The 11,021-nt window shown below is 44.5% G+C and overlaps 1 protein-coding gene across 1 annotated transcript in view; it reads right to left on the bottom strand.

Annotated features, from left to right (window-relative positions):
• Positions 1 to 517: 517 nt before the first annotated feature.
• The window catches only part of fbxo18 (F-box DNA helicase 1), a 13,227-nt gene continuing 2,723 nt past the window's right edge, over positions 518 to 11,021 (bottom strand). The window contains exons 3-21 of the mRNA XM_037760885.1: positions 10,642 to 11,021; positions 10,302 to 10,438; positions 9,690 to 9,837; positions 9,397 to 9,578; positions 9,239 to 9,313; positions 9,022 to 9,113; positions 7,162 to 7,330; positions 6,832 to 7,051; positions 6,622 to 6,709; positions 6,428 to 6,523; positions 6,202 to 6,338; positions 5,985 to 6,081; positions 5,677 to 5,843; positions 5,510 to 5,573; positions 5,171 to 5,365; positions 3,898 to 4,023; positions 3,671 to 3,777; positions 2,132 to 2,266; positions 518 to 1,022 (exon numbers count right to left, since the gene is read on the bottom strand). The exon at positions 10,642 to 11,021 is cut by the window's right edge and continues 195 nt beyond it. Coding sequence (XP_037616813.1) covers positions 861 to 1,022; positions 2,132 to 2,266; positions 3,671 to 3,777; positions 3,898 to 4,023; positions 5,171 to 5,365; positions 5,510 to 5,573; positions 5,677 to 5,843; positions 5,985 to 6,081; positions 6,202 to 6,338; positions 6,428 to 6,523; positions 6,622 to 6,709; positions 6,832 to 7,051; positions 7,162 to 7,330; positions 9,022 to 9,113; positions 9,239 to 9,313; positions 9,397 to 9,578; positions 9,690 to 9,837; positions 10,302 to 10,438; positions 10,642 to 11,021 — 2,777 coding nt within the window. The 3' untranslated portion in view covers positions 518 to 860. The remainder of the gene's footprint in view (positions 1,023 to 2,131; positions 2,267 to 3,670; positions 3,778 to 3,897; positions 4,024 to 5,170; positions 5,366 to 5,509; positions 5,574 to 5,676; positions 5,844 to 5,984; positions 6,082 to 6,201; positions 6,339 to 6,427; positions 6,524 to 6,621; positions 6,710 to 6,831; positions 7,052 to 7,161; positions 7,331 to 9,021; positions 9,114 to 9,238; positions 9,314 to 9,396; positions 9,579 to 9,689; positions 9,838 to 10,301; positions 10,439 to 10,641) is intronic.

The raw sequence follows: 11,021 nt of genomic DNA, 5'->3' as shown, positions 1-11,021 counted from the left end.
ATAGTTGTTCCACCCACCCTTTTCCAGATGGTGTTCATAGCGCCTGGAATGAAGTTTCAGTATGGAGTAATATAAAAACACTTGTCAGGCTACAGTTCCTCTTATATTCTATATATACACTCTCCTGCAGATTCAAACTCACAGGAAATGTTGTGAATTAATAATTCAGTCTTTATCTGTTGAGGTACTGCGCCATTAGCTGTAAATGCTGTTTCTTCCCATGCTGAGGCTGATTGGTTTCAGCTGTTTGGCAGGAAGAGCTTGAACAGAATCCAGTAAATACCAGTGCAGTTGTTTGTAGATTGTCTAAGACAAAAAATGACTGCAAACGTGTACGGTCCTTCCATTAACAATAGATTATCTACGCATGTAATCAAAATGAAAAGTTATCTTGTTAGCTTCTTTTAAAAAAGGTCATAATACACACCTTTTTATCCATAAATTGCCCAAAAGTCACAAAAGAGTTTGATTAAAAAAGACAGTCACAAAAGTGTCTTTTTCAGTAAAAGTCTGCCAGCAGTTTTCTTTTTTTTTTTTAATACTCAAACAGAGTCACACATTCACACGGAGATATTCAGCTATAGGCTGTTAATCACCTTTCTAAACGGGCAACTGGATATCACAACATCCAATTCCCTTCATCTCGCAGAGAGAAAAATACACACAAAAAGACAAAATGGTCACACTGCAAACATGTTCTTGTCTGTTACAGAGAAAAATTAAAAACACTTTTTCAGTCTGTTTCAGTGTATCTTTGGTGAGCCGACGCTCAGAACATTATTCCTTGCTAAAAGTTCCTTTTTCAGCGAGGCACAAAAGAAGACGGGTTTTAAGTAGTCCTTGAAGACGACTCTTGGCGCTTAGAAAAGCGCCAAGAGGAACAAGTGGTGGACCTGCCGGCCGAGTCTTCGCGGTATTTCAGCCATGGAGAGCACGTCGTCGGTCATGAGGTAGGCGGTCGACCCGATGCGGGTCCACACGCACCTCTCGCACAACGGGCCGCCGGCGGACACGCCATCGGACTGGACAAAGACAAATGAGGGAGAATTAAAAATCATAGCAAGTGATTTCTCCGTCTTTAGACCTTTTTTTAAAATGCAACCTTCACAAAATGCTAACTGGCTTATTAAAGCTTCAGTAGGTGGAATATTTTTGGCATCATTGAGTGAAAATTTCCATAATAACCTTTCAGCATATTGTAATTCAAATGTTCTGAGAGACTTCTGCACCTCCTCATGGCTCTGTTTTCAGGCTTTAGAGAGTCTAGCCTGTGACGTGAGACTTTGACTAATCACAGGTCATTTCAGAGAGAGAGCGTTCCTATTGGCTGTTCATTCAACAGAGGCAGCTGTAAAAAAAAGTTATTTTTATAAACGTCACTATATCTTGACAGTAGTGCATGAGACAGGTAAGCTGAAAAAAATCATGTGCCTCTGTGTCCTCCGGTGCTCCTAATGACATCTGCAAGATTTCACAGACCGGAGGAAAACAACCAATCAGAGCCGAGCTGGAGCCTTGCCGTCTCTGAGCAGCTGTCAATCACTCACAAACTCTGATCAAACGGTCAAACTAGGCAGCGCTGATCAAATATGAATCAATAGTCTGTTACTGTAATGCCTATTTTTCTCCTCTAATGTTTTCAGAAACATCTTGTAGTGTACTGTTTAGCTGTAAAATGAGAAAGTTTGTGACCCGGCAGCCATGTTGAGAACAGTTGAGGAAATACCAAGCACCGCCCACCAGCCGGAGCAAACTTTCTCATTTTACAGCAACTACAAGATGATTCTGAAAACATCTGAGGAGAGAAATAGGCATTACAGTAACAGAAAATTAATTCACGTTTGATCAGCGCTCCTGAGTTTGACCGTTTGAGCGGAGTTTGCGAGTGATTGACAGCTGCCTCCTGAATGAACAGCCAATAGGATAGAGATTTTTTAAAGCCTGAAAACAGAGCCATGAGGAGGTACAGAAGTTTCTCTCAGAACACTTGAATTAAAATATGCTGAAAAAGGTTATTGTGGAATTTTTGCCCAATAATGCCAAAATCATTCTGCCTACTGCCGCTTTAAGGCTAACAGTAAATTACTGTGACCCTTTAAAATACAGCATGTCTTAGTGAGGATGTTCTTACACATTTCATCTGCTGTTTGCACATGATGAAGGCTGAGCCTGGCGTGGTGCAGTTGGGACACTCTGAGACGCAGCAGGGGAGAGGATTGCCCGCCTTCATCAAGGTGCTGGGCATCTCCGACTTCAGGAAGTATTCCTGGAGATGACAGGAAGTTATTAGTATTGCTAAGTCTCGAGAATCCAATATTATGTATTTCACATTCAACATAGTTTTTGGTCTTTGGGAAGAACTGGGAGTCTGAGGCAAGCAGCTGTGTTTTTTTTTTTTTTCAAAAGACGGACCAGATGGTGGGCCCGTTGAATAATGTGCTTCCAGACCACACTAGCTGTCTGAGATGTATACACTACAGAGTCTCTGAGTTCTCCTGCAGATGCATCGTATCAGTGTTTCATTGTTCTCCCACTGTATTATAGCTTCTTTTCTCTAAGGTGGAGAACAGCAGGAGTCTGACAGAAGTCAACTGGCTATATGTGCTGCAATGATTAACCGCTTTAGTCCATTGGCAGATAATGTAGTTCTTTGTTCGAAGCTTGTGGTCCAAGAGGGAAATGTTTTTTTTCTTTTCCAGTAGACAAAGTGCTCATTCATGTCCTCAATGTGCATCTTTAATGGGCGATAATGCAACATTTACATCCCGCTAAACTGCGGTTCCAGCAGTGGTGTTTTTTTTTGTCTTTACGATGTTCCGGCGCCATTAACAGCAATTCATTATGACGGCAACGGGAACAAGGAAAGACAAGTCCAACAAGACGTGTACACAAATTCAGCTTCAGTTTGTTCAGCTGTGAAATCCGCAGAGCAGATGTGGCGAATCAAACTGGGAGTCCGCGCTTTCTAAAAGCACTTAGTCTACTCCTCCGGGCTTCATACAACTTCTTGGCTGAGAAATCTTAAAGACTAAATAGCGAGTTGTGTTTGACTTACTGCTTCCGCTGTGGGACATTTCCGAGCATTTCCCTAAATAAGAGCACTCCATTAAGCTCCTGCAGAAATACACAATTGTAAGATTTGATGACATTCCTGAATTACCCAAAGAATTAACCAACCGTCGACTCTCCATGAATCCCATTACAAGCACTACAACACCACACCTACTTTTAAATTGACTGTAGTCTTTAGCCAGACCACAAGGAAGTGAAACTGCTCCTGAATAGACAATGAGGGAAAAAGCTGACCTAAATCCTGTTGGCGTGATTGTGTGTGACAAGGAACTAACGACATCCTATTTCTCTGTAACACGACCACAAACATCCCGACAGTTACGTAAGAAGACGCTCAAAGAAGACCGAGTGACGGAGGTGGTGGCGACGAGTCATCGAAGAACACACTTTATTTAACAAGAGGAATAAGACTAGAAGAAATTGGAAATGACTAATATTTTGTACTACCTGTAAATATATGCAGATGTTTGTGCGTCGTTGCATTCTAATGAATATTAATATTTAACAGTGGCTGTGATTTCAATATGCAGGAACAATGTTCAAGCAAGAATGAACCTGCAGAAGCATTTAGGACAAGGAGTGTGTGATCATGTCTTACCCCGGCGATTGTGAGGATGCGGCGGACGGTCTTAGTGATGATCAGAGAGGTCTTGGCACGAGTCACCGCCACATACAGCAGGTTCCACTCATCGTCAGGAATATCAACTGAGCACGGAAGAGAAACATTCAAAGTATTCAAATATTAACCACTTTTTTAGAGGGACTTCAAATCTACTTACACCTACACTGTGAAAAAAGAAAAGACAGTGGTCAAAAGAAGCATACCGAAGGAGAAGTCGGGGTTGAACTGCAGGTTGTGCTCTGAGGAGGGAACCTTGGCGAAGTCATCGGTGACCATCACAGTGTTGAACTCCAGACCTTTAGCCTTGTGGACCGTTCCGATTATGAAGTCTGGAACAAAACAGCAACATTGGTAACAACCTTACTGAGTCGGGTTCATTATACGGTGGAAAGAAAAACGACTCATCCATGTGAAATATACCGTTTTACAAGAATTTAAAATATAGGTTTCCAACGAGGAACATTTAACTGGCTATGTAACAATCTCAATTTAATACTGAAGCCTCGAAATGACCTACATAAGTAAACGAGACCATCAGCGAGAAGATTGACTATTTCTATATACTGTAGTTATTCTTAATGCTTGTCATCGGTGCCACCGGGTCTGATTCTGGGGAAATCAGACAAACTCATGAAGGTTCACCAGAAACTCCTTCAGCTCAGACTCCAGCAGTGACCAGCCCACCGCGGACAGACCCAGTTCAAGCTTCGCTGCCGCCTTCGACCTGCAGTGGGAGCTGCGGTGGGAGGTGGAGAGCGCCGCGCCCGCCAGCAGTGGCCAGGAGCAGAGCTTCACCTCGCTAGGAGCCAGCACTGACCCCACGCTGCTGGAGACCCAGGCGGTATCGCTGGTCTTGCTAGGGGGAAGGGAGGTACAGGAGAACCAGAACCAGGACTGCGCAGGGCAGACTGTCAGAGCCTGCTGCAGTTAAATGAGAGTTTTCTAAAGGAACTCTGGTGCTCGGAAACGCTACTGATTTTGTCCACAGGGGCCGTGAAAATCAACAGAAAATGTTTTTTTGCTTTTCCCTTTCCTTTAGTGGGTTATATAGTTTTTTGTGCATGTAAAAGGTCTGCAGAGTTAAAAAGCACAAAGTCCACGCCAAAGGGAGTTACTCCCCCCCACAGAAACACTGCTCCTGAACTGCCTGAAACACCTTACTTGAAGTCCTTTTCCTCTTTTTGAACATTAAAGAATGTAACATGTTCTAGTAGAAACCCAAAATACAAGTATGAACCTGAAAATGAGCATAATAGGTCCTCTTTTTAAAAAAAAATCCCCAAAAACATTATTATTAACTATAGTTAAGTTAACTATAAACAACTTAAACTACTGTATCAGAGCAGAAAAAACACCATTCTTAAAAAGGTAAGATGGTGATTGTGAGTTCATCTTTTTGTTTTCAGTCCTTGTTAAACCAATACGTGTCAAGGCCTTCATTTAAGTAATCAATTTAAGATTTAATTTTCTGCGTACCTGCGTTGTGGAAGTCCTCCTCAGAGCACCTTTCCAGGCGCTTCACCAGCTCGGGGATGCGCTTTCCGTATTTTTCAACGATGTTGACTTTGGCGTCCAGCTCCATGTCCTCGGTCTGCATCACGTACTTCTTCAAGGCCCAGAAGGCGTTGTCGTTTTTCTTGGCGAAGGAGCGAAGCAACGGATCTCTGATGACTGAAGGCAGAGCAAATTCAACAATAATGTCAAAGGGTCAGTATTTTTATAAAAAAAAGAGGAAATAACTCAAAAGGGTAAATATTAGGGGCGTAGCGGTCTCGTATCGCGGCACCCCTAGGAAATGGCGTGTGTGAATCTCACATTTCGCTCCTTCCATCAGCTGCCAGATGTCCATGATCCTATTCAGGCCGATACCGCTGACACCCTGAATGAAAAGGTACACCTGTAAGTGCCTGATCAATATGTGTTTTCACATGATATCAAATATGCTTGCTACTACTTCCTTGTGTCCGTTAGTATACACTCACTCCTACGTAGTGGATCCGGCACTGCGGGTTGGAATCGGTGAGCCGGACGGCTTCGCTGAACACCGTGAGGTTGCATCTCGACAGGATGGCCGTCGTCCCCCGGCCAAGACTGACACCCGCCCTAAAAGCTTCTCCAACCTTGTCCGCGGTCTCGTCACACACACCGCCTACACAGTGGACATGTGGCACACACAGACATGATAACAAAACAGTGGAAATCTAACATTTTCATATTATATTATCTATATTTTTGAAGAACCTCGAGTGTTTCTGAGTAGATAAGATATTAAAAAGTTTGCAGTATTTACCTTTTTGCTTTCCTCCCACTAGAATCTTCTCCACTCCCTTGCACACTTTGAGGAGGGTGGCGCCCACGTAGGCGATCTCAGCACCGAACCGAAAGCTCTGAACAAAGACATCAGTAGGTTAATTTTTCTGATTTGCACCAAACCGCTAAAGGTTCTGTACACCGATCAGCCATAACATTAGGACAGCACAGGCACCCTGACCAGTCTGTGTGTGTACCTGTGTCAGGTAGAAGATGTGCGTGTGGTCAACGATGTTCAGCGCGTTGACGGCTCCTTTGAAGGTGTAGATCTGCTGGTGAGGATCTCCAACCAGGATTTTCCCACAGCGCTGAGACAGAAGCACGTCCATGATGACTGAGAGGGAGGAAGAAAGACGCCGTCACCATCACAAAGTAACTTTTCCTCAATCATTGGACTGTGTGTAACAGTTACCGCATCATTACCTGGAGTGCAGTCCTGGGCCTCGTCGATGAAAAGGACGTCGTATTGGTTAGACAAGCAGGGCTTCGGCTTTTGGAGCTGCCACAACTTAAGGTAACCTGAGAATGAAAAGTTCTGTTGACACACCTGTGCAGCATCGCTCTAATATTAGAACAGAATGACTTATATTCATTTAACTCATTTGCAGTTGGTGTACCGTCGTGGACCATGTAGTAGGCGTCCACTTTGGTCACGCTGAGGTCCGTCATTTGGGTCCAGATCTTCTGCGCGTCTTGCACAAACAACTAGGATTGCCCAATAAAAAGACAAACGGTTTAAATAGGACCTTGCAGTGCTCTTTCTTATTATTTATTCACACTAAAAAGATACGCAGTGTGTCACTTGCTCACATGATTCGTGTTCATACCTCTTTTTCTTTATCAAGTATAAACTCCCTGTGGCCGTCCTTGGACTTGTGGAAGCTGGGGACGTGTCTGATGGAGATGGTCTCGTCCGTTGAAGCCATGAAGGCGTTGAGAGTCAAGATCACCACTTTGGCTCTGACGAAGCCGCCACGGCCCTGAGGCAAGACCGAGTTGATGGAGAACGGCTTCAAGTTAAAGGTCAGCTTCTGACGATTATGGTAACTGCAGCGGGGAAGATCACAGGAGCCCGACAAGCGATGCGGTTTTAAAATGGAAAACACCTCAAGAATTTATGATAAATCAGATGAGCATCTTGAGGAGTAACTTCTCACTTCTTCCCAATGTCAGTGAAGGCCAATGAGTGGACGGTCTTGCAGGCCACGTTGCTGGGGAAACGGCGCCGCGCCTCGGTGGCCACCGACTTGTTGAAGGCCACGTACAGGAAGCGCAGGTGTGGCCGCTGCTCGGCGTACTTCACCAACGTGGTCGTCTTCCCCGTACCTGTGGCAGGACGGCATGGACCGTTGAGCTATGACACTGTGTGCCTCTGATCGGCATGACTGGCCCACATCACACCTTACTCAGCAATCACTGATAACACTGATTGCCAACATTTACTCTCTATATCTAAAACTTTTTACCACATTTTTACTGCATTTTAAAGACCATTTAAAACAAACAATGTAACCAAATTTCAGATATGATGAGACCAAACAAAACATGTTTCACATTGTATTACTAAACCTATATTTTTGTTAACTTTAGAGCCGACATGCAACCCAAAGAAAGCTGTCACTGCCTGGTATCCAATTTCTTCCGCTTATCCGGGGCCGTTTCGCTGGTTCAGCAGGCTTAGCAGGAAATTCCAGACGTCCGTCTCCCCAGCAACGTTTTCCAGCTCTTCCCGTAGGACCCCGAGGCATTCCCAGGCCAGACGAGATACATAATCTCTCCAGCGTGTTCTGGGTTTACCCCGGGGGCCTCTTAACCAGTTTGGACGTGCCCGGAAAACCTCCAAAGGGAGGCGTCCAGGAGGCATCCTGATCAGATGCCTGAACCACCTCATCTGGCGCCTTTCGATGCAAAGGAGCAGCGGCTCTACTCCGAGCTCCCTCCGGATGTCTGAGCTCCTGACCCTCTCTCTAAGGCCGAGCCCAGCCACCCTACGGAGGAAGCTCATTTTTGCCGCTTGTATCCGCAATCTCATTCTTTCGGTCACTACCCAAAGCTCATGATCATAGGTGAGGGTTCGGACGTAGATGGACTGGTAATTCAAGAGCTTTGCCTTACGGACTTCAGCTCCCTTTTCCCCACAACGGTCCGGTACAGCGCCCGCATAACTGCATACACCGCACCGAACCGCCTGTTCATCTCCCGCTCCATTTTTTCCTCACTCATGAACAAGACCCCTGAGATAGAGACCCTGCTTGGTAAAAATATAAAAATGGAAAAACCTTTTGGGTCCCTGAAAAAGTCTTGAAAATAATTATCTAGAGAAAGGGCTCCCCCTGGTGATGTTGCAGACTACATTTAAACAAGTGTTCCAATTACACACATACACTGCATGTGGGTCCGAGCCAGGGTAAATAACAGAGTTACAAGAGTCTCAGCTTTACAGTGATATCCAGTTTATGTAATTCCAAGACTGTTTAGGGACCCCAGTATGCAGAAATATTGAAATACATCATTTTAGAATAGGCGGAAATAACACATTTATACTGCATTCACAAAACTGCATGTGATTTTCATAAAGTGGGCATGTCTGTAAAGGGGAGACTCGTGGGTACCCATAGAACCCATTTACATTCACATATCTTGAGGTCGGAGGTCAAGGGACCCCTTTGAAAATGGCCATGGTATTTTAGTTTTTTTCCTCTCCAAAAGCGTAAGTTTGTAGCGTTATTTAACCTCCTTCGCGACAAGCTAGTATGACATGGTTGGTACCAATGGAATCTTTAGGTTTTCTAGTTTCATATGATGAATCCAACATCTTCACTCTAGCTTTAAAACTCAGCCCACAACAACCTAAAAAACGCAAGTTGCGTTAATGTGTTAAAGAAATTAGTAGCACTAAAACGATGTTAACTTTGACAGCCCTATATTATTTATTTTATTTCAGTGTATTCTTGACTTAGTAAAGCTATTTTATAGAATGTGGATGGCTACGGTGCCATGAGCAGCTTCCACTGTACCTGCAAAAGCCACGATCTTGACCACGTGGTCCACCTGGATATCGTGGCTGAGGATCTGCTGCTGTTCACCGGTGAGCTGAAACTGAGGTCGCCTAGCAGAAACACACATAAAAAATGATGAGTGTTAGAACGCTAAAGCTCCTCAGATATCCATTACTTCAATCCACGGCGTTATTTCTCATGCACAGCAGTGAAACTAATGCATCTTGGTCCTCACCCGCTCTGACCGGAGCTGACAGAAAAGGGGCCGTTCTCCATCAGGTGAAGCACGTAGTAGATGTTGTAATGCAACCTGGAGAGACCGGAGACAACAGTTGTAGGGAGGCTGACAAGAATGATGTGGTGATGTAAGTTGCAGGCACTGGCAGCTCTTACTTGTTACTAATTTTTATGTTGCTCCTCTCTAAGGCAAGAAACATCATGGCCATGTGGCTGAGGTACTCTGTGATGGCACTGTCAGACATGCAGCCGCCGAGCAAGGACACCAAGGCCTGCACGTCCCCGACGCTCTCGCTTAGGATTAATATGACCGCCATGGCTGCGTACGGGTTGGGACCCTGGAGACACAAATGATGTGAAGGACTTCCATAGTGGTCATACAAACACACTCCATTTTCTCATATGATCATCAGAGGACCTTAGTGTTTGTTTGTGTGTTTGAGTCATACCTCGACGCCAAGGTTAAAGGACTTGTGAATATCAGGAATGCGTAATCTGATGGAGGCTTCGGCCTGAGGGAAAAGCCGATGTTTCTTTACACGCTCCAGAACATCCTCCGGCCTCACCCGCTCTCTGGCCTTATGCTGGGCCATTAAACTGACCAAAACAAACACACACAGACAAGATAATTACCACAGTGAACATTTAATAATCTATGCATGCAGCCAGTATTCCTATACTTTTCTTATTGGTCATTTTATATAATTATATTTAGTCATTTAATAAATGAATCTCTGATCCACAGTGACACAGAGATACCTAGATCGGAAAAAAATCCATTTTGTGCTCTGGGAAACACTCATTAACATTTTTCACCATTTTATAGACCAAACAACTAATCGATTAATCGAGAAAATAATCAACAGATTAATCAACAATGAAAATAATTGCTAGTTGCAGCCCTGTAGTCAGTCCTATAATATTAGCAAGCACAATATCGATAGAGGTCAAAAATATTGTGATATTGGATTTTCTCCATATCGCCCAGCCCGAGCGGAGACTCTTCTTCATGTATGCACTGTTACAGAAATGTCCCTTACTAAAAGGAAATGTAGACTTACATAACAAGGCGTCGTATGCTGTGCTGTAATGATCCTGGATCTGTTATTCCGCTTTTCTTCAGGACGGAGCTGATCTCCAGCACCGTTTCCTTCTCCTTCATCGTGTAGCGGTAGTATTGTTTCTTGAAGGGGATAAACTGCACGATGGAACACAAACAAAAACATCCAAAACAACAATGTTAACTTCAATTTACCTCTAAGTTTGAGAAGAACTAGAACGACAAATGTCCAATCACAAAAGAACAGTGTTACCACAAAGTTCGTCTCTCAAACATTAACTTTTTTTCTTACAAGGAACTCATTTCTGCAGCAACTACTGTAATTCAGTGGTTTGTTTAACCTTGGTGTCCTGGACGATGTTCCTCCAGTGATGGCAGACCCGGCTGACGCTGCGGTAGAGGTCCTGGGCAGGGACGAGGCACAGCACCTGCCTCAGCACCTCCTCTGGGAGATCGTCCATGCAGCCCTGGGGCTGCAGCAGGACCTTGCCGCTACCCAGGAGCCCGTAGTGGGCGTCAGGGAGGGCCTCCACCTGCTCCTCCTCCTCGTTGTAAATGTCATTGTCACATTGGTCAAACCCATCATCGTCCCCAAACATCTCTGCGGTTATTCCCTCCAGATAATCCACCACTTCCACCTTCTTTGTCTCAGGCATCATCTCAACAGCTAAAAGGGTTGCATCATCAACCTCCTCCTCCTCCTCCACTGCTTCAGGTTCTG

This window comes from Sebastes umbrosus, chromosome 23 (assembly GCF_015220745.1).
Source record: "Sebastes umbrosus isolate fSebUmb1 chromosome 23, fSebUmb1.pri, whole genome shotgun sequence".
In the NCBI taxonomy this organism is placed as follows: Eukaryota; Metazoa; Chordata; class Actinopteri; order Perciformes; family Sebastidae; genus Sebastes; species Sebastes umbrosus.
This window is presented reverse-complemented; position numbering and strand designations above follow the sequence as displayed.